Source organism: Chiloscyllium plagiosum, chromosome 16, assembly GCF_004010195.1.
Source record: "Chiloscyllium plagiosum isolate BGI_BamShark_2017 chromosome 16, ASM401019v2, whole genome shotgun sequence".
NCBI classification, from domain to species: Eukaryota; Metazoa; Chordata; class Chondrichthyes; order Orectolobiformes; family Hemiscylliidae; genus Chiloscyllium; species Chiloscyllium plagiosum.
This window is the reverse complement of record NC_057725.1, coordinates 22,254,999-22,278,627: the sequence shown is the minus strand read 5'-3', so window position 1 is coordinate 22,278,627 and position 23,629 is coordinate 22,254,999. Positions and strand designations below refer to the sequence as shown.

General features: G+C 40.0%; 1 protein-coding gene across 8 annotated transcripts in view; it reads left to right on the top strand.

The window, feature by feature from the left end:
• Nucleotides 1-3,522: 3,522 nt before the first annotated feature.
• Nucleotides 3,523-23,629, top strand: part of tcp11l1 (t-complex 11, testis-specific-like 1) — a 37,250-nt gene continuing 17,143 nt past the window's right edge. Inside the window, exons 1-4 of one of the 8 annotated variants that reach the window (XM_043705531.1) lie at nucleotides 3,523-3,604; nucleotides 7,858-7,968; nucleotides 21,096-21,296; nucleotides 22,985-23,117. In XM_043705531.1, coding sequence (XP_043561466.1) covers nucleotides 21,143-21,296; nucleotides 22,985-23,117 — 287 coding nt within the window. In that variant the 5' untranslated portion in view covers nucleotides 3,523-3,604; nucleotides 7,858-7,968; nucleotides 21,096-21,142. Of the gene's footprint in view, nucleotides 3,837-7,857; nucleotides 7,969-15,784; nucleotides 15,888-15,989; nucleotides 16,012-20,684; nucleotides 20,717-21,095; nucleotides 21,297-22,984; nucleotides 23,118-23,629 lie in introns of those variants that run through there. The other 7 variants (XM_043705527.1, XM_043705529.1, XM_043705528.1 and 4 more) reach the window with 7 other exon arrangements.

Genomic DNA, 23,629 nt, shown 5'->3' with positions numbered 1-23,629 from the left:
TATGATTTGGTTGAGGAGGGGGGTGTCTATATACAATCCCCACTTTTGTTTTATCATCTTAGTCTGTCTAAGGTGAAAACAACAAATGCTGGAGATCACAGCAGGTCAGGCAGCAACCATGGAGAGAGAGAAACCAAGCTAACATTTCGAGTGTAGATGACTCTTCATCAGAACCGACGTGAAGTATGGAGGGGGCAGCATCTATACTGGGATTGGGGTGTAGAGTGCTGAGGAAGAAGATGTTGATGGTTCAGATTAAGTGATCAAAATATGAGAATGGCAGATCAATGGTGTGTCTACCTGCCAGATTGGAAAGAACAGACAGTCCCACTAAGATGAAGGGATGGTGACAGAGTATGTCAGGAATGGGAGTTGGTTCACCATTTGGTGTTGAACTCTCAGAAGAATTTAGTCTTTCTAAGCTCTAACCATGCCAATTTCACTTCACCAGAGCTAATGTCCTTCCTCACTATTGCACAAATTTCCTCTTTAACAAGCAATGCTACCACACCACCACCTTTTATCATCTTTCTGTCCTTCTGATAAATTGAATTTCATTCCCATCCCTGCTCATCCTGTTGCTATGACACTAATCCCAAATATACCATTATCATTTATATCTATTTGAGTGACTACACCTTAATGCTTTATCTTAATATTCTTTGTTCAGTTCACATTATTTTGCATTGTGGCCCAGTTTGACTCTTGTCCATGAACACTCTGCCTTTCATTTTTCTAATTTCTGCCTTTTATTTTTACCTTGTTCCCTCTCTTCTATTTCCTTATATGGGTTCCCATTCCCTACCATTTTGCTTTAAACTCTCCCCAACCTTCCCATCAAATACATCCCTGAGGACATCAGTTCAGGTCCTGCCCAGGTGCAACCCATCCAACTTATACTGTCCCAACTCCCCCAGAACCAGCAATGTTCCAGAAGTCTGAAACCCTCCTCCTTGCATCATCTGTACAGTCATGTATTCATCTGATATATTCTATTTCTGCTCTAACTAGCACATGGTACTGACAGCAAACCTTGAGGTCCTTTTTTTAAATTTGCTTAACTCCCTATATTCTGTTTTTAGAAGCTTATCCCTTTTTCTTAAATGTATTTCATTGATACTGCCTGTTCGTCCTTCCACTCTGGATGTGCTACTACTGCTCCAAGATATCCTTGAGGACTCTTGTTTGCAGCCGCAGAAATGTCTATCTTATGATTGAATCCTGAATTACTATAGTCTTCCCACTCTTATTTCTCCTCTGCTATATCGCAGAACCAACTCTGGTGTTACAAATTTGGCTGTTGCTATTTTCCTTTTGAGACCAATTACTCCCAAAGGTATCCAAAGCAGTATATTTTTGCAGAGGAATGTACACAGAGGATTCCTGCACTGACTACTTAGTCTGCATTCTCTGCTTGGTGGTCATTCTCTCTGTTGCTGTGGAATCTTCTCTTGTGGAGAGATCACCTCTCTGTACTTACTATCCATAACATGCTCAGCCTTTGGATTTTGATTTGATTTATTATTGTCACATGTACTGAGATACAGTGAAAAGTATTGTATTGCTAACCAGACAAATGACACTTTACATAAGTACGTCAGTGAAATAGAACAGAATGCAGAATATAGTGTTACAGTGACAGAGAAGGTGCAGAGAGAGGCCCATTCATAAGTCTGATAACAGCAGGGAAGAAGCTGTTCTTAAATCTGCTAGTCTATGTTTTCAAACTTTTGTATCTTCTGCCCGATGGAAGAGGTCTTTGATTTGGCTGCTTTTCTGAGGCACCGGGAAATGTTGACAGAGTCAATGGACGGAATCCTGGTTTTCGTGTTGGACTGGCCTGCGTTCACAGCGCTTTAATTTTTTATGGTCTTGGGCATAGCAGTTGCTATACCAAGCTATAATGCATCTGGATAGGATGTTTTTTATGGTGCATCTATTAAAAATTGGTAGGAGTCATTGTTGGCATGCTGAATTTCCTTAGCCTTCTGAGGAGGTAGAAGCATTGGCATACTTTCTTCACTCTAGCATTGACATGAACAGACCAGAATAGGTCATTGGTAATATTTACTGCTAAGACTTGAAGCTCTCAACCATCTTAACCTCAACACCATTGACAAAGACATGGGCATGTCCTCCCCCTCTACTTCCTGAAGTTGGTAACCAGCTCCGTTGTTTTGCTAACAGTGAGGGAGATATTGTTGTCTTTACACAATGGCACTAAGCTGTCTATCTCCTTCCTGTACTCACTCTCATGCTGTTTGAGATCCTACCCACCACAATGGTGTAATCAGCAAATTTGTAAATGGAGTTAGAGCTGAATTTACTCCTCAGTGTCCTTAGCTGCTGCTCCAGCTCCAGCTCCAAAATTTGGCCTCCAGAAGCTGTAACTGGAAACATTTACTACACGCAGTCTAGAACTGGACACTGAAACTGTGCCCAATTTCATACATAGAACAGGAGCGCACCATGATCATGAGCTCACCTTCCATGACTAACCCTTATAAATTAAACCCTTATATTGTCCTGAAAATAAAACAATACTAATTACTCTCGGGTCTGTCTTCTCAAGAACTCTGCACTGTTACCCTTACAAGCAATGAGTAGTATAAATATTCACTTTACCTTACTCACCCAATAGATGCTTTTTTATTTAAAAATATGCTTTATTCATAAATTAACTTTAAGTAAATACAATACAAAACAGTTAAGAACAGACTTTTCAGAAACTATCATAGAATGTTGATTTTCATTAGAGCATCAATACAAACAAATGCATTTTCTAAACATAACCAAAATGTATTTATATTCCAAGTAAAGCTATAAAGTGACCTTAAACTTAACAGATCTTCATAATATTATGGTAGAAAGACTTCGGATGGGAGCCTTTTCCCACTGTGCCTTGAAGACAGCTGTCCAAGCTTTAGTGCATCGCTCGGCTCTTTGACTTTGGAATGGACAAGTCTGCAACACTTTTCACTGGAAAACCATTAGTTTCAGGCAGACCAAAGATAATCTTTACCAAGTTCTCCACGGACAGTCAATGTTTGTTTCAATGTGCATCCCAGGGAATGTTCTGCTGCTCTTGCCCACCAAGTCACTTTTCAACACTCTTCCCAAACTGCTTCATTGTGATGCTGACTGTGGGACACACTTTCCTGTCTCTCAACACAAGGATCCATCATAAAATTAACATAATCAAGAACGTATAGCCTCCGAGTGTGATGGAGGCAAACTCAATAGAGGCTGACAACATAGAATTGGTTAAGCATCTGCAATGGGAAAAAAAAGTCTGGACTTGTGAGAAAGGCCAGGGAGTGGAAATAGCTGAGTAGCTCCTTTCGGAGACAACCAGCATGGACTTGATAAGCTGTGTGTTCTGAAATCATTCAATAATGAGTGAACAAACTCAGTAAAAAAAATCATGCACAGAAAATAAACAGCATTATTGCTCATGTAGCTGGAGATGATTGACAGGTGACGGTTGGGCGCCATGCGCGTGCCCAGTAGAAGACGAGCGACAAACTACAGCTCCCATAAGGCACCGCGGGACCCGTGCCGACCATGCGGTCGCTTCCGGTTGCGTCGGTTCCGTAAACAAACGGTCGGTCCACGGTTTTGATTGTTATTGTTGAGAAACGGTCACCTTTGTTTTGGGCGGTTTTAGAGCGCGCCGACTGTGGGGGTTGGGAAGGAGAGCGGGCGATGGAGCGAGGGTCGCGGCCTGTGGTCTAGGCGCCGCCGGCCGGGAAAGGCGGCCTCGAAGCGGGTGAGGATCAGCCCGGATTGAGAGATAATCACCAGGGCCCCCGAGTCCGCAGACTCATCAGAAATGTGTAACTATAAAATCAGCAGCGCTGTGTAATTAATGGCCGAGATTTACCCAACGTCAGCAAAAACATAGGAACAACTTTCGGTTGTGTCGGCATCACATGAAACAGCAATTTGATAATTTTATTTTCTGATATTGAAATGGGGTATAGATGAAGGGCTTTTGCCCGAAACGTCGATTTCGCTGCTCGTTGGATGCTGCCTGAAATGCTATGCTCTTCCAGCACCACTGATCCAGAATATAGATATCGACTTACCAGCAGTTCGAGATATTGCGGCAGCATCTTTCATGTCTGCACGAGACAGCAGATGGGGCCTCAGTTTTGACATCCGACAGGGGCAGAGCACCAAATGAAGTATTCATTCAGTCAGCACAGACATAAGATAAGATTGAAAATAAGGGTTGAAGATTTAAAAAAAAGCTGCAGATGCTGGAATGACCCATCCCCACTTCACCACCCTGCCCATGCCTACCCCTTTATCTGCAACTCCCCCTACACCCAACCCTAGTTCTGAAGAAGGGCTACACCCGAAACGTCGACTTCTGCACAACTACACACTGACCGACTCCCACAGCTACCTAGATTACACCTCCTTCCACCCTGCCCCCTGTAAAAACGCCATCAGATAATCCCAATTCCTTCGCCTCCGCCGCATCTGCTCCCATGAGGACCAATTTCACTACCGAACAACCCAAATGGTTGTTCTGCTTTCAAAGACCGCAATTTCCCCTCCGACGTGGTCGACGATGCTCTCCACCGCATCTCCTCCACTTCCCGCACCTCCGCCCTGGAACACCACCCCTCCAATCGCCACCAGGACAGAACCCCACTGGTCCTCACCTTCGCTAGCACCCAATATTCGCTAGCATCCAGTCTTCTGGGACCTTGCCTGTGGCTAATGATGATGCAAAATCCTCTACATTGGAGAGACAGGCCGCCCACTTGCGGAACGTTTCAGGGAACACCTCGGGGACACCCGCACCAACCAACCCAACCGCCCCGCGGCTGAACACTTTAACTCTCCCTCCCACTCCGCCAAGGATAACTCCCCCTCCCACTCCGCCAAAGACGTGCAGGTCCTTGGCCTCCTCCATTGCCAGACCCTAACCACACAACGCCTGGAGGAAGAGCGCCTTGTCTTCCGCCTAGGAACCCTCCAACCACACAGGATGAATGTAGATTTCTCCAGCTTCCTCATTTCCCCATCCCCCACCTTATCTCAGTCCCAATCCCTGGATTCAGCACTGCCCTTTTGACCTGCAATCTTCTTCCTGACCTCTCCGCCCCTACCCCCTCTCCCGCCTATCACCCTCACCTCCTTCCACCTATACCTATCGCATTCCCCCTACCGTATTCCCAGCGCCCCTCCCCCCTAACTTTTATCTCAGCCCGGTTGGTACACCAGCCTCATTCCTGAAGAAGGGCTTATGCCCGAAACGTCGATTCTCCTGCTCCTCGGATGCTGCCTGGCCGGCTATGTTTTTCCAGCACCACACTTTTCAACTTCCTAAGCAGATAATTGGTCAGATTGTTGCAATGTTAATCAACAAGCTAGGCGTCAGGTAGTCCCTGAAAGCAGGAAAGTAGGATTAAAAGATTTAGGCCATATATTCTAGAATTAAGGGCTGAGGCAACTAAAAGCATGATGATGAATAGTGGAGCAGTTAAAATCAGGAAGCAAGAGGCAAGAATTAGAAGAGTGGAAATATCTCATTTGTGAAGCTGGAGGAGGTTAACGAGTGAAGGAAGATTTAAAAACAAGGAGCCCTGTAGGTTAGTGAGCATTGGGTCTAGTCATCATTTTGCTGTTTGTGCAGATTATATTCACTGCCACGTGATAGTGCAAAATCAGTTGAATAAGACTGGTTTATGTGTGCCTGGAGAAATGGTTCAAGGAAGCAAGTTCAGATTCTTAGGGCATTGGAACCAGTTCAAGGTGGACCTTTTAATCCCAACTCTGTTGGACTCTAGGGTCCTTGACAAATGTTAACTAATGTTTTGGGAGAGAGTTCAACAAAGTGTTGGGCATTGAGAGGGTATTAGCAATGACGTTCAAGTACCGAGAGACAAATAGCACAACGGTAGATAATATTTCAGAGGGAGTAAACAGTGACAAATGTAAGGCAGAGGAAGATGAATTTGGCATGCATGTATGTAAGTGCATGACATAGTATGGTAATAGGATTTCAGGCTGAATTTGTCACATGGGTGTATAATGGCACCCATGTGACAGTAGTACAGTACTGAAGAAGGGCTTATGCCTGAAACATTGATTTTCCTGCTCCTTGGATGCTGCCTGAAGTGCTGCGCTTTTTCAGCAACACATTTTTCAGCTCTGATCTCCAGCATCTGCAGTCCTAACTTTCTCCTTGTAGTATAGAAAGACCTGGCTCAAAAAAGGTGAAATTGAAACCAAATATTTCTGTCACTAAGATATTCAGTCAGGAAGGATAGGGAAGAAATAAGGTATGTTTGGCATTATTAGTTAAAGGTACAGTTAAATATTGAAGAGGGTCCATGGAATTGAAAGGCCTAAGATAATTTATTTGGTTAGAACTAAGGAACAATACATTACTGGGTGTGCACTACAGGCCACCAAAAAGTAGGAAGGAGGAAAAGGAACAGAATTGCTGGTGTATTACAGTAAGTTGTACGGTGTTAATATGCCCACTTGTTGGTTCAAGTCCCACTTTAACAATGAACACAAATATCCAGATTGACATTCTAGAGCAGTACTTAAGGGAGTGCTGGAACATTGGATGCACTGCCTTTCTGATGAGAATTTAACACAAGGCCCCTCTTTTTATTTGGGTGGGCAGAGACAATCGCATGATTAATATTTAATTCTTAATCAACGTAATTTTGCTAGGCTATGTCCAAATTGTTTGCTGAGTTTCCTACATTACTTGACTGTGCTTCAGCAATACTTCATTAGGAATAATTTAGTTTGGAATATCCTGGATTTGTGAAAGATGGAGGTGGATGAGGGACTTCAGTTACATGGAGAGTGTGGAGAAATTGGGACAAGTCTCCTTAGAGAATGTTTACAGGAGACCATTTAATAGAAAAGCTCAAAATCATGAGGGGTCTCGTCCAGGGTTTCCCAAGGATGTGATTGGGAGCATAAGTGAGGTTGAAAGCCCCAGAGGCAGCAATGACTGCAATGTAGCTGCACCCTTTCACCCGCTCTCACAGTTTCTCCCTTCACTAATGTCATGGGTCTTTCTGCCCCCATCTACCTCTACTCTCATTGTTCGTAAAGAGGGCTCATGATAATTTTTAAAACCTTGAAATGGGGTCATGGTGGGAAAACATTGGGCAGCACTGGTCTAGATAGAGTCAACAAGGGGAAATTGTTCTCATTGGAAAAGGGTCAAAAACCAAACAACATAAAATCAAGGAATTTGTGAAGGAACAAACAGAAAAATGAGGAAAAACCTTTATTATACTGGGGTAGGGAATTCCAAGGATAAACAAAAATACATTTGATCATATTCTACCATTTCCACCTCAACGAGACACACTTCAACATTCTGATGGGGGGGATCGTTCCTTTTGCTTCTCGTGATATGGTCGCCTTTTCAACTGGGGTGACCAATGCAAATTGGGCAATTATTTTGCTGAAGACCTTTGTTCAGTTTGCATGACCCTTCGTTTCTGGTCACTTACCATCTTAATTGTCTGTCTCTATCCACTCTGTCCTTCATGACCTTGCCTTCCAACACCATTTGAATGAAATTGAATGGAAACCCAAAGAGCAACATCTAATCTTTTGATTACGCACTTTATAGTTTTCCAGATTCAACATTGAGTTCAACAATATCAGTTCATCTACTGTTCTCAAGTTTTCAAACAACAGGTGCTGTAATGATCTTGCTGTAGTTATTTACATCTCTTCTAGACCTGTCTTTTGTTCTGTAACATTTTTCATTGAAAGATCATTGACCTGAAATGTTAACTCAGTTTCTCTCCAACTGCCTGACTTACTCAGTATTTCCAACATTTTATTTCTTTTTTATTTCAGATTTCCGTTATCTGCAGTATTTTGCTTTTGTTGAAGGGACCATTCTTGATCAGTACTTTTTCACCTTGAAGAGGAAAGCAGTGCTGGATCAAGTTCTTGGAATAGAATGAGGCAAGTGCTGTATATAGGGAATGGTGATCATGATGTTACCAGTTTAAAATATTTACAGAAAAGAGCAATAAAGAAACATAAAAGTACTTAATAGAAGAAACTATTTGAAAAGGATCCCTGCAAAAAATACTGACTACTTTCTGTATACAAAATTAGTTGAGTATTACTGCAAGAATACATTCTGTTGAAGCTTTTATTCCAGCATTCATCAGAACAATTTGTAAGAAATGTCAAAAGGGAAAACAGAATTTATATCACATGAGAGAAAAGTGCTGATTGGTTGGCAGATGGACTTTGGTTTTTGGAGACATTGCACGGAGGATATGCCAGTTAATGATAACTGACAATTAACTGCCAAGCTTTGTTCAAATTTGAAACAAAGGTAAGGTGACTCTGATGGATTAATGCATTGCCCTGAGAAAGAATCAACAACATTTTCTTGGAATGACACAGGCACAATGTGTGCACATGTTTTTTTTGTCTCCGAGGGACAGGGCTTTGTATATTAATATATGTAGCTTCCTGTACATGTAAGTGTGTCACAGTACAAACCTGACTGAAATCCCAAGTTAGTTGTCAGCACAATTTGTTGCACACTCGGGATTATGTAGCAAATGTTGTCCAAGTATGTGATCACATCTAAAATTGAACACTGTGTTGTGAATTTTTATTTTGCAAGCACAAGCTGCGTGAGTGAGTACCTTTATTATTGCGAACAGTCAAAGGTATATGTTGTTTGATATGATCTACTAGTCTGTGGACTGACTTACATACTTTGTATCAAAATATATCTTTTTTCAGTCATACTCCTGGTCTGTAATATGTACTAAACAAATACAAACTAGTTGTACAATGGAAGATATCGATTGTTTATTTTTATTTTACTTAATGCAAAACTTATGCATCTTTTCAGATGGTAAAAACCAGCAATAACTTCAAACACAAGAAGATCCCTTAACAAAAAATCAGATGCATCTGTGCCAAAGCTTCAGGCTCATGCCCCAACGCAAATGTCAGATTTTATAACAAAAAAGGTCTTGGGCTTCATGGCCATCTGCACCTCATGCAAGTAATGCCACTAAGACGTAAACCCGGGACAACAAGGTTTATCGTATCAATTGGCAGCTGCCCATGTGCTTGACTTTGTAAACAGCTACCATGAATAAGCAGCAGTAAGCCACATGAAAAGTGAAACATGGAGCCTGCCAAGCATTGGCTAACGCCCTAATTCAGGGCCCATTGATTTATAAAACAGAAATTAAACACCACCTTCCTGTGGATACTCTTACAGTGGGCTCATGAGTGCACATTGTGTAACCTGCCATGAATAGATCCCACTGTCAACTGACATTAATCAAACGAGGGAGGGGAGGAGTCCATCCAGCCTTAGCAGTGGAATAGCAACACTTCTTTTTAACATCTGTCATCTTATGCTTCTCCATGTGCTGAATATATTCAGTGTTGTGGGTTATGCTCCCAGTCCAGTCCAGAATAACACAGAGAAATTTTTGTTATATAAAGTGAGCAGTAATTTAAACTGTATAAGGAAAGGTGCTGATTCTTGAGCAGGTAGGCTCCTAATGGTTGAGGTGTTGCTATGAAGTGTGTACCAGGGAATGATCATCCTGTGTTTGTTTAAGTTAAAACTAGGCAAGTTGACTCTGGTTGAGACTTGTCATGATGTGTGTACCAGGATGCAGTTATCCTCCAAGCTTTTGCTTAGATGGAAAGGTCTCAATGTCTTTGTAATTGCAGAAGGTGCAACACTTTACCTCCTTCCCTCCTCACTATTCCATGCCCAGGCACACTACCTAGATGAAGTAATGATTTACCTATACTTTATTCAATCTAAACTACCATATTTGCTGCTTATACTGTGGTCTCCCTTAATTTGAGGAGATGAAATGTGCGCTGGGTGACCACTTTGCGGAGTACCTATGCTGTATCCATAAAGCGAGCTTCCAGTTGCCTGCCATTCAACACACCACTATGTGTCCATGCTAACATTTCTGTCTCAGGCCTGATTAGTGCTCCAGCAAAGCTCAGTGCTAGCTGGAGGAATAACACCTCATCATCTGCCTATGAGCCTAACTGCCCTTAGGATTGAATATTGAAGTTAATGGTTTCAGAACGTGAACACCTCCCTCCATATTCATTGTCCACTCTCACACCCCTAGGTCCTTTCCTGTATTGGTTACACCCAAAAAAGCCAGTCCATTTTCAGTTAGTGACAGTTCCCATTATTATCTATTCAGCATTTACCATTATCAGCAAACCCTTTGCTTACCTTTTTTAAAATCTCTCTCCCTCTCTCTGGGCACTGACTCCATCTGTTCATCATCTTTCCCCTCATCCCTATCATTCACTACCATTTTTCAGCTGCTTTCATTTCTGACAAAAGGTCACTGGTCTCGAAATGTTAACTCTGTTTTTCTCTCTGGTGATGCTGCCAGACCTGCTGAATTTCTCCAGCACTTTTTGTTTTTGCATTAGATCTCCAGCATCTGCAGTTTTTTTGTTTTATTTATATGGTTATTTCTAATTCCCTACCTTCCAGAGCTGTGGGTATGCAGTCATTGAGTATATTCAAGACAGCAATTGATTAATTTTTGGGTCCTAAGGGAATTAAGAGATATGGTGTTGTCATGAGAGAGGGTAGAAGACTAACTATGATCTTAGAGTCATAGAGATGTACAGCATGGAAACAGACCTTCGGTCCAACTCGTCCATGCCAACCAGATATCCCAACTCAATCTATTCCCATCTGGCAGCACTCGGCCCATATCCCTCCAAACCCTTCCTATTCATATACCCATCCAAATGCCTCTTAAATGTTGCAGTTGTACCAGCCTCCACCACTTCCTCTGGCAGCTCATTCCATACATGTGCCACCCTCTGTGTGAAAAAGTTGCCCTTGGGTCCCTTTTATATCTTTCCCCTCTCACCCTAAACCTATGCCCTCTAGTTCTGGACTCCCCGACCCCAGGGAAAAAACTTTGCCTATTTACCCTATCCATGCCGCTCATGATTTTGTAAAACTCTATAAGGTCACCCCTCAACCTCCGACGCTCCAGGGAAAACAGCCCTAGCCTGTTCAGCCTCTAGGACCTTACCCTTAAGTGTATAAGTCCTGTTAAGATTTGCTTTCCCAAAATGCAGCATCTCACATTTATCTGAATTAAACTTCATCTGCCACTTCACAGCCCATCGGCCCATCTGGTCAAGATTAGATTAGAATAGATTACTTACAGTGAGGAAACAGGCCTTTCGGCCCAACAAGTCCACACCAACCCGCTGAAGCGCCACCCACCCAGACCCATTCCCTTACGTTTACCCCTTCACCTAACACTACGGGCAATTTAGTATGGCAAATTCACCTAACCATATTTTTGGACTGTGGGAGGAAACCAGAACTCCCGGAGGAAACCCATGCAGACATGGGGAGAATGTGCAAACTCCACACAGTCAGTCGCCTGAGGTGGGAATTGAACCCGGGTCTTTGGCGCTGTGAGGCAGCAGTGCTAACCACTGTGCCGCTCACTGGCCTGTTTTAATGTGAATTAACCTTCTTTGCTGTCCGCTACACCTCCAATTTTGGTATCATCTGCAATCTTACTAACTGTACCTCTTATGCTCGCATCCAAATCATTTATGTAAATGACAAAAAGTAGAGGACCCAGCACCGATCCTTATGGCACTCCACTGGTCACAGGCCTCCAGTCTGAAAAACAACCTTCCATCATCACCTTCTGTCTTCTACCTTTGAGGCCTCTGTATCCAAATGGCTAGTCCCTGTATATCTTGTTGAATAGTGAAGCAGATTCATAGTGTGAAATTGTTTATTCCTGTGCCTATTTCTTACGCTCATAGCAAGAAGAAAACACAAAGTTTCTTCTATCCAGGTAAAGAGTGATCACCTATATGTACATTAACTGGAAATGTTAACTTGTATTTAACATCTGCATCTGCAGTTTTATTATATCAATGTAATTGTTTTTCCTTTGAAACTTGGCATGTCTCTCTACGCTATATATCTTATATAAAAGATCACATTTGAGAATAGATGAGTGACAAATGAGAATGAATTTTTTTTATAAACACGAAAATTGTAAAGGGGCAGTTAAAGGAAGAAGAGTCATTTGACTCAAAGCATCAAGTCTGTTTTTCTCTCCATAGATTCTGCCAGACTTGTTGAATTTTTCCAACAGTTTCTGTTTTTCATTATTAAGGGAAGAGTGAGGACAATTAGGAACCAAAAATGATATCTTCTCGTGGAGGCAGAGGCTATATCTGAGTTACTAAATGAATATTTTGCATTTGTTTTTATGAGGGAATTACACTCTGCCATTATAGCAATAAGGGAGGAAATAATAATGATACACAGAATAAAGAGCAATAGAAGAGAATAAAAAAAAGGTAGAGTGGAGGTACTTAAACACTCCTGTTCAAGATAGAGGAGAGGGACAAACCTGTGAACTGAAGGTCTTGTTGCCAAATATCAGTGACGCAGAAATTTTTTGAGACAATAATCTGCTATAAAAGAAATGACCATTTGAAAACCAAGGAATAATAAATGAAAGTCAGCATGAATTTATTAAATACTATTCATAATTGACTAATTTGATTGTACTTACTAATGAATTATTGGAGATGCCTGATAAACAATTAAAGGATGTATGCATATGGACTTGCAAAATATATTTTACACACTACAATAAAATATTTGTCAAAACTTAAGACAATGACAATATTGATTTGACATTGGCCAAGGATTTAAAACAGATAGCATTGGTGAACAATTATTTTTCAGATAGGAAGGACGTGCACAGTTGATATGGTCAGATTATGATAATTGCTCATTTGGATGTATAACTATGACCCTGAATTTATTGAGGGGTATAGACCCTAGTTTCAAACTTTGTAGATACATGAAACACAAAAACTAGTAAACGACGAAGATAGTAACAAACATCAGAAAGATAAATATAGTGAAATATAGCATAGAATTTTAAAATAAATATTGTAATTATTATATAATAATTTAAAAATACATTCATAGGATATGGGCATTGCTTGTCAGGTCAGCATATATCAACAATCACTTTCTATAACCTTCTTTAACTGCTGTAGTCCAAATGGTGTGGTTACACCAACAATGATGTAGTTCTAAATTAGGATGATGTGCGCCTTAGGGAGAGGAACTTGTATGTCAAGGTGTTCCTATGCATCTACTGCCTTTGATCTGTGGTGGTAAGGGTTCCAAGTTTGAAGGTGCTGTCAAAGAAGCATTGATGAGTTGCTACATTTCATCTCAGAGCTGATAAACACTGCTGCCATAGTGGATTAGTAATAGAGGGAGTAAATATTGAAGGTTTTGAACCTGGTAACAGTCAAGCAGTCTGTTTTGTCCTGGATGCTGTTGAGCTTCTTGAATGTTGTTATAGCTGCATTCATTCAGGCAAGTGGAGAATATCCCATCAGACTCCTGACTTGTGAATTGTAGGTGATGAGCATGCATCTGGGAATCAGAAGGTGAGTTACACACTGCAGAATTCCACAGTATTTCTGTGGCTGATCAGCGTTGGTTTATGGTCAATGGTAAACCCCAGAATGTTGATAGTGGCGGAATTGAGTGATCTTACTGCCATTTAATGTCAAGTGGTGATGGTTATATTTTTGTCTTGCTGAAGGAGGTCTTTTCCTGTGTGGTGCTTTTATGGCTTGAATACTGTTATCACTTTTCTGCCCAAGTCTGAATTTTGTCCAGGTCTCGCTGAATGTGGACCTAGACTGCTTCATTATCTTAGGAGTCACTAAGGGTGCAGAATATTGTGAAATCATCAGCAAACATCCCTACTTCTGACATTATGAGAGGGCAGTTCAAGCAAAAAGGAAATAGATAATTACTTGAAGAAAAGAAATGACAACACTATGAAGAAGAGCTGAGAGCTAATTGGATAACTTTACCAAAGAAAAGACACAAACATGTTAGGTTGAAAGGCCTCTTGCATCAGATAATTCGATGATTCTATGCGAAAAAAGACAGGGACCCCCAATTGACAGTTGTCTGAATTAGGCATGCTTGCATTACAAACGGGACCCTGTACAGGGTAAAATTTTAAAGATCTGACATACGAACATTTCCTGTACTTACAAACAGCTATTTTATATTATTCTGCATTGTGTTCCAACTTCTGTACAAAGCAACTTACAAATGGATTCAAGAATGGAACCTGTTTACAACTGCAGCTTCAACAACATTCAAAAAAGCTCAAAAGCATTCAGGTACAATGTCTCAAAACTGACAACTTTTGGGACTGATTTTGTGCTAAATTGGAATCTCACTTGAATTAGTCGGAGATTCATTAAATGGGCCAAACTCGATTAAATGGGATCTAAGGTTGCTTTTAATGGAAGAAAAGACCCACAAAACCATTAATTAATCTGGCTGGCTATTGCATCAATGCAGAAACTAGATGACTTTTCTTGATTGGTTATTTTACTTGTTTAGTAGCAACTAAATTAGCATACCAATTTTAGAAAATGCCTGGTTTTTGGGCAACTCTGGTGTTTGGATTGCCAGATTTGAGACACTATACCTGTAAAGTTGTGTATAAGGATCATATATAGTATTTAAGACAACTGTTTAATATATGAGGTTACAGCTATATATTGTGCATCATAATTCATGTTTTTGTGTGGAACAGAATAAAATGGTTATATACTGCACTAGTAACCAGGGCCTTGGCTAATAGCTGGAGACTGAGTTTGAATCCCACTACTGCTTTTGGGGAATTTGGTTCAATAAATCTGGAATAAAAAGCTATTGTGTTTAGTAATGGTGACAGTATAACTTTCTGATTGTCATAAAACTCCATTTGGTTTACTAATGTTCTTTTCAGGAAGGAAATCTGCTGTATTTACCCGGTCTGGCCTAGATATCTGACTCTAGACCCACAAGATTGGCGCATAACTATTAACTGAAATGTATTTATCAAGCCACACAGTTATATCAAACCACTAAGGGAGAATTCAATAAAAATGATACTGGATGGATCATCCAGTGTTGCTCCAAGCATCAAATATAACTTAAGTCGCATATCATCCAGTGTTGGAAATGTATATCACTGTTTCATCTTCATTATTGGGTCAAAGGTTTGGAACCCTCTGTCAAGCAGCACTGTATGTGCACCTAAACAATCTGAACTGCAGCAGTTCAAGCAGGAAGCTCTTCAATACCTTGTTAAGGCGAATAGCGATGGGCAATCAACATTGGCCTACTTAGAAGTATCCGCATCGACCCAAAACACATACACTCTACCTGAAATGTTAACTCTGATTTCCCTCCACAGATACTGGTAGACCTGTTGAGCTTTTCCAGCAATTTCTGTTTTTGTTTCTGATTTACAGCATCCACAGTTCTTTCAGTTTTTGTACCTCCTATTTGCTATTGTCTTGGGGTAAAAATAGTGGAATCTCCTGTTCAGTCAGAATCGCAAGAAAGCAGCAGCAAACTGCTGCAGTATCGTGCCAAGCAGAGCCATGCCCAGCACATGGTATACACTATGTTAATCTGTGGGATGAGTTGTCTGAGGCAGATCAGGAAGTTAAATAGGAACATTTAAGTGATGATAGATGAGGAGTAGAAAACATTTAAAGAAATACATAAGCAAGTGATATTTGTTGAGAATTATTAATAATGGAATTTAGCTTTTTGTTGATCTGATAGATATTAGGCCAGCTGGCCTATTTTTCCTGCTGTTTGGATTGGACTGTTTGCAGTTTTCTAATCTGCTGGCATTTTTCTAAAATGTAGAAAAATTTAGAAGAACAAATGCATCCACTATTTCTGCAGCCACTTCTTTGAAGACCCCACGATAAGGCACTCAGGTCCAGGGGACTTGCTAGCCTTTAGTCACGTAAGTTTGCCTTTACTGTTTCTAGTAGTAATAATTGTTTGCCATTTCTTCCTGGTTTTTCATGATAATTGGGATGCTTTTAGTGTCTTCTATTCATGAAGACGACTTGCTAGCCTTTAGTCACGTAAGTTTGCCTTCTACTGTTTCTAGTAGTAATAATTGTTTGCCATTTCTTCCTGGTTTTTCATGATAATTGGGATGCTTTTAGTGTCTTCTATTCATGAAGACATCCAAAATATTTGTTATCTGCCATTTTCCCAGCATTAATCAGTGTTATCCTTTTAAAGGACTGGTTTATTTTACCACTTTTTAAAATATATTTGTAGAAGCTCCTTTTTTAAAGTATTTTTTTCCTAATTTATCGTCATAAGTTATTTTATCCCTTTAACATTTCATTTTTCGCCCTTTGCAGATTTTAAAAATTTTGTCAACTTCTACCATTAATTTGCACAAAATCAAGTTCTTTCTTTCAACTTGATGCCATCCTTAACTTAAACTTGTTAGCTTCATCCTTTGCATTGAAACTCTGTTTCTCGGGTTGGATACAGCTATTTGAAGAAAAGTCCACATTTGATATATGGGAGGTTTCCAAAGTCCCCTACGCTTTCTGCTATTCCACCAATCTTCGTGTCATCTGCAAACTTATTGATCAGACCAACAGTGTCCTCTTCCAGATCATTTATGTATATCACAAACAACAGTGGCCCCACCACTGATCACCTTTCTCCATTTCGAGAAACTCCCTTCAGCTACTACTCCCTGCTTCCTGTTGCTTAACCAGTTCTTTATCTACTTAGCTAGAACACCCTGCACACCACGTGACTTCACTTTCTCCATTAGTTTACTATGGGGAACCTTATCAAACGCCTTACTAAAGTCCATGTATATGACTTCTGCAGCCCTTCCTTCATCTATCAACTTGGTCACTCAAAGATCCACTGTCTAAACCTATCGCCCAATTCCTAAGCATCTGTGTCCCTCTGCTCCCCACCTACTCATGCATCTGACCAGACAGACCTTAAATGAATCTACCATGTCTGCCTCTACTACCTCTTACTGGCAACACGTTCCAGGCACCTACCATCCTCTATGTAGGTTTAGACAGTGGATTTTTGGATTGGCTCAGCCTTGGAGGCCCAAAGGGCCTGTTCCTGGGCTGTAAATTTTCTTTGTTCTTTCTTCTGTAGAATCAATCAGGGAACAATATACCAAAATCTACTTCAAGGACAGTAACTTGAAAATCTTAATACGATTGGACGGGTCAATAGATTTCTGATGGTTTTGATAAATCTATTAGAATTTTTAAAGCTCAAGGGAGAAACTGAGAATGTAGTATATTTGGACAAAGTTAAAAATCACACAACACCAGATTATAGTCCAACAGGTTTATGCGCTGTGAGGCAGCAGTGCTAACCACTGTGCCACCATGTCGCCCACAGATTTCTGATGGTTTTGATAAATCTATTAGATTTTTTTAAAGCTCAAGGGAGAAACTGAGAATGTAGTATATTTGGACAAAGTTAAAAATCACACAACACCAGATTATAGTCCAACAGGTTTATTTGGAAGCATTAGCTTTCGGAGCGCCACTCCTTCCTAAGATGGTTGTTCAGATCAGTGAATGGTGATTTGATTTAACTCCAGAAGTAGGGGGCAACACTTCCTGAGGAAGGAGCAGCGCTCCGAAAGCTAGTGCTTCCAAATAAATCTGTTGGGCTATAGCCTGTTGTGTGATTTTTCACTTTGTCCACCCCAGTCCAATACCGGCTCCTCCATATTTGGCCGCACAGTAGGTGTTACACAGGGCTAGGGCTGATGAAATTGTTTGTAATATATAAAATCGCAGAATGAGAATTGGTTAACAGACAAAACTTTTTGAAAAGAGTCAAAATAAATACATTTTTTAGAATAGGAGTGTTGCCCCCTACTTCTGGACTTAAATTAAGTCACCCTTCACTGTTCTGAACTCCAGCAGAAACAAGTCCAGTCTTTCCAGCCTTTCCTCATAAGATATAACTCACTCATTCCAGGTATCAGTCTAGGGAACTTCCTCTGAACTGATCCAAGGCACATCTAACGATTAATGTGGAATTTGCAGAAAGTGCTTCTGTGGTGGAAGCTGGTACAATTACAGCATTTAAAAGGCATCTGAATGGGTATATGAATAGGAAGGGTTCAGAGGGATATGGGCCAAATGCTGCTGGCAAATGGGACTAGATTAATTTAGGATATCTGGATGACTTGGACTGAAGCATCTATTTCCATGCTTTACAGCTCTTCGCACAACTTTTACAGCTCTATGACTCTATGATGATAATTAGGAAGGCAGATTAGTGTTGGTTTTTTCCCTTTCTAATTTATCTCTAACATCTATTTACTGCAGTGTAGAGCACCTAGCTAAACCACAGAATATTTATAAGCAGAAAGGATTAACATTTCTTGTAGAGGTGGGTGATTGATCAACAATGTGCGGCATTGGGGATGACCATCAAATGTTCGTTGAAACTGCAACAGGGAAAATGCCAGCAGTGGACCACCACAGCTTGTCCCCAATCCATGTTTGAAAGTATTCACAGAACTTCACAGCGTTGTCAGTTCTAAGATGAGGTTCTTGTCCCCAGGTATAGACACTAATGACTTGATCTACTAACAACTAATATTTTGTTCCAGAAGGATCTTTTTTGTGAAGGTTAGCAAAAGGTTAAGCTCCTGTGTCTATAGCAGGATATAAATTTGAGAGGAAATTTAGTGTTGTATCCTAAGTATGTTTAAAAACAATACATTGTTTGCATATATACAGTCAATAATTTAATATATTGTCTGCATTACAGCACCAAGTTTGAAAGTTGATACCTTCTATGTACTTGAGAAGGAATTTAATGTTCGGCAAAATAAATAACTAAACCCGTCAATCATTGTTTTTGCTCAAAACTTGAAGCTAAAAAGGTGGTTTCCGTATTGACTATCTCATACTGATAAAGAAAACTTGAAGTTAACTGCACCGTTTAAAACGAAGTGAAACTCTCTTTTATACTGCCAGATATTCAATTAACCCCTCCCTCACCCTAGTCATTTTAATCTATGTTGTGAGGACACTTTCCTTAGCTAATCAGGAATAGTATACATGACTGTTACTAAACTTCTTTTAGGTAAGTATGACCTTTGTGTAACAATGCTTTTATATGCCGTGGTTCCTTGTTTGGTAGAGACATGCACACAGTTTTTCATGTTGGCCTTTCCTTTTGTTGAAAATAAGTAATTTTAAAAGTAGGTTCAAGCTCTCCATTTCCTTCTACTTTGGCATTTTTCCAGTAGTGTGCCCTACTTCCAAATTTTCCTATTTTATTATTCTGTAAAGAAGGGTGTCTAATTAAGTCAATGTTTTGATAAAGATAACTACTAATAATAGTTAGATTTTAACAATTAGCCTTCCTGTCAGTAACCTAATAATCTTACATTTCTGGCTGATGAACCAATAACATCCTAGCTCACAAAAGTGTGGCTACGTTTGGGAAGCACCTAGCCTTTTAGTTCCTCTGAGCTATTCACACAATCTGCCAGGTTTTAAACTGTCATAGTCAGCTTGCACAGTACCTTCAAGCGGTCTCCTTTTCTGCCAAACAGAAAAACTGACCTCTTCCTGAACATGAGTTGCTTCATCCTGCAAGAATTCTCTATGTTCATCATTGTCTTTTGCATCTGAGCCTGGTTTGCTTTCCCTCTCCAATCTCTTTTCTTGTCCGCCTATTTTGTGTCTGCCAGCCACACGGCCTTTTTGTATCTTAACTTTTTGTTAGTCTGCCTCAGATCAAGAAATGCCAGTCACACAGGCCCAGTAATTCTTATTATTCAAGAAAATCATAACGCATTCCTTTACAATTCAAACAAATTCTTAATAGCAACATTCAAACAGACCTTTGAAAGGAATTAGAAATTTTCTTTTATGTACAACTTCCTAGAAAAAGTTTGTCACACTAGCGTGATTCAAGACTGTGGGTTTCTCTTTATCTCACCCCAACCCCCGCCCCATTAAACCTTGTACTCTATTTGAAAATATAGTATAGTAATTCCCAAGAAGTAGTCTTGTGCAGAATTTTGTATTATAGTGTTAGGTTCTTTTTCTTGAGATCTCTCTGAACCAAAGGAACAGTCCTCCCTTTAATATAGAATTTTACATCACCATCAGTAATGCCCACAAGACAACCCCCAGCCACTCCCCTATAGTCACTTGCCACTCAAGACACAATGTAGTATTTGATTATTTCTGGAAATAATGTGATGTAAGTTATTCCTCAATGACAAGATCTGGTGTCAATCTTTATTTTACTGCAGGGTGTGGTCAGAATTTTAACTGCAATGTTCTTATTGTTCTTCAATGTTCTTATCTCCTGAATAGGAGATGATAATGTAAGTTTACTCTGAATAGTAGCAAGTGACAATGTTAATTTACTTTGAATAGTAGGAGATGGCAATGTAATGTTTTTACATTCTACCTGCAAGACAGAGAAACATACAACCCTACTCTGGGACTTCCAATTTTCTTGAAGGTCCGGAGCAAATTAACCCCTTAACATCTCAATAGTTTGTTCTGTCATTCATTCAGATCATGGTGGATCTGTATTTCAGTTCTGTTTACATGCCTTTGTTCCAAATTCTTTTGTAGTCAGAAATAACCTGTGACGGTCTGTTTGAAAATGTCAATTTACCAAACCTTCACAGATTTTTCAGGGAGAGTTCTGGATTTTTAAGCACTTGGTGTATTCTTTCATTCTTAAATATCCTTTTTATAATTTTCAGGTGACATTTTGTTCTGAATTCTGCCATCAGAGGTAATATTTTCTCTTTATCTACCTAACTGAATCCTTTTGTCGTTAAATCATCCTCTGCAGTTCAAACATGAAGGAATGCAACTTATCCTCTCAATTTAATCCTTTAAATGCTATTATCAATCTGGTAATGTACACAGTACACATCCCATTGACAGGATTTCGTAAACATTTTGGATATTTTGTCCAATGTCATCTCATGAAAATTAGATTTTATGATGCAGGTTAACCAGTTGCTGTTATTGTAATTCATTAATTCAAAAAGTGAAGGGACTGCTCTTTTTAATTGGATATTTTGAAGGTATCTAAACAAAACTCTTGTCCCTGAGAGGAAAGTTCAATTTTTGCAGGACTCCAATGGTTATTGCATGGTCTTTTTTAGGTTCTCGGACAGAACTCTATACAGAGGACACGCAAAGCATATCAAGCATGCCCCTGGAGCCAGATAAACCACACACACACAATGTGGAAGAAGACTCTGAAAGCACTTGTCATAATAGACAGGATGGTTCTGAAGCCCAGAATCTACAAAGTCGACTGAGACAGACTACTGAAATTTCCGACAGTGGAAATACTCTTCCATGTAAGTTTGTATTCATGTATTTCGGTGGGATCAAGTCGAATATAGTTTGCAAATTAAAAAAGATAGTAGCACAGAGGTTATCTCATACAAAGTATTCCATCCCATCCTGCTTAGAAACTTCAGTATTCAAAATCTACAGTGGAGCTACAGGGTGCCTTATAGGAGCAAGCATTGTACTTGCCACTTACCTAACCTGAATGAAAATCTGTAGTTTCAGTTTTACTCTTGTTAGTCTGAACTGCTGTGCTCATGCAGGTTATGAGCATATCTGGAAGTTGTTGTCTACAATAACTTGGAGATGAGTGTTTTATATAAATTTAGAGGCGCCCAGGGGAGAAAAGTTGACATTTATGTCAACATTTCACGAGGCCAGTTGTTTATGGTATCGCAGTTTTGGTTCTGAGCAGGCAAAGTAGTAATACTGGTCTAAGGGAGTACTATGACTTTCAGATGCAATGTTAATAGGTAATGGACTATTGTCTCGGGTGGAAGCAGGACACTGTTTTGAAAAGAGCAGATGAGTTTTCCCTGATGATTAGGCCAATATTTGTCCCTCAATCAACATTGGAAAAAAAACACAAAGTACTGGAGTATCTCAACAGATCTTGCAGAGTCAATGTTTTGAGTCCAGTGACCCTTCCCTTTTCTTTCTACAGATACTGCCAGATGTGGTGAGTTTCTCCAGCACTTTATGTCTAAGTATTAGATTTCCAATATCTGCAGTTCTTTATTTTATACGAAAGAACAGATTATGTGATTATTATCGCATTGCTATTTTTTTGGAGCTTACTGATCACCGTTTGGGTGCCATGTTGCCTAATTACAATGGTGACTGCACTTCAAGCGTACTTCATTTACTGTCATGTAACTAGAGCACATAGGTTTAAGATGAGAGGAAAAAGATTTAAAAGGGACCTGAGGGGCAACTTTTTCCACACAGAGGGTGGGTGTGTATATGGAACAGGCTACCAGAGTAAGTGGTAGAGACAGGTACAATTACAACATTTTAAAAGACATTTGGACAGGTACACTGATATGAAAGGTTTAGAGGGATATGGGCTAAATGCAGGCAAATGGGATTAGTTCAGTTTAGGAAATCTGATCAGCATGGATGAGTTGGGCCAAAGGGTCTGTTTCCATGCTGTACATCTCTATGACTGTGGTTTGAAAGGTGCCACATAATGCAGTTCTTTCTAATTATGTGAAGTCCCATTATAAATGGAATACAAGAATGATTTGAATAGAACAATTTTGGAAGTAGAATGTGTATGATATTAAAATTATATTTTTACAAAACATTTAAATAGATGTTTAAAAGACATGAGGTTGGTGCTAAATGTTTGACACACTTGTATCCTGAATTTACTAACCTGAATCTATGTTTCAACCAGAGCTGCATGTCAGGAGCTAGACCTGATGCCTCTTGAGTTGCTTTCACTACTGAAAGTGATCTCAATGGTGTGTAAAAAGAAAAGGTCAACATTCATGTTCCTTCTAATTTCATCTAACCATTCCTGCTGCTGTGTGGATCTCCAAGGTACATGTGCAGCAGCAGCCGCCGCTTCTGGAAGCAGAAGCTACGAGTTGTGTGTGTGGAATGCAGCTTAGTGGAAACATTCTGCATGATCATGTGTTGTGAGCAAAATGGAGTAAATATGGTAATACTGTGGTATTTCCTGTGCTTCTAGCAGTACCTCCCAACTTGGTTTCTGTAGAAGAGCTGATTGAGGCGGAAAAAGGAGTCTGTAATATGGCTCTAGCCCATGAGATTGTAGTTGATGAAAGTTTTGTGATCAAACAGCGTGATCTACCAGAGAGCAGGTAGGCTTTTTAAACAGAGTAGAAGTGCTTATTTTCTATTTTAGCCCTTTTAATCTGTGGAGACAGACTGTGTATGTATTAGTTCATTGTTAGATACACCTAACCTTGTGATAAATGATTCTTCATTCTTAATTTTATAATCTAATCATAAATGCCTTTATTTAAGGCCCTCCACAGGCAATTTGAACTTTTCTTCTTGTTGCATGAACTGAATGAATTACATAGGATTTATTAAATATGTTAGGGGCAATTTTAACTTTGAAAACAAGTGGTTTGGGTAAAATGTTCAAATGTTAAAAATTCTTAAAACTGATTCTAACCTGTCCACTTCGGCATTCGGTGGAGACGGGGTCAAGGGATGGGCAGCTACTCTCAGAAGGCAAGTTAGCAATTGAACTATTATAATGAGGCCTGTTTTATAGTGCGCTGGTCATCCCTTACAGCTCAGATCAGAGTGGTGCTGGAAAAGCACAGCAGGTCAGGGAGCATCCGAGGAGCAGGAAAATTGACGT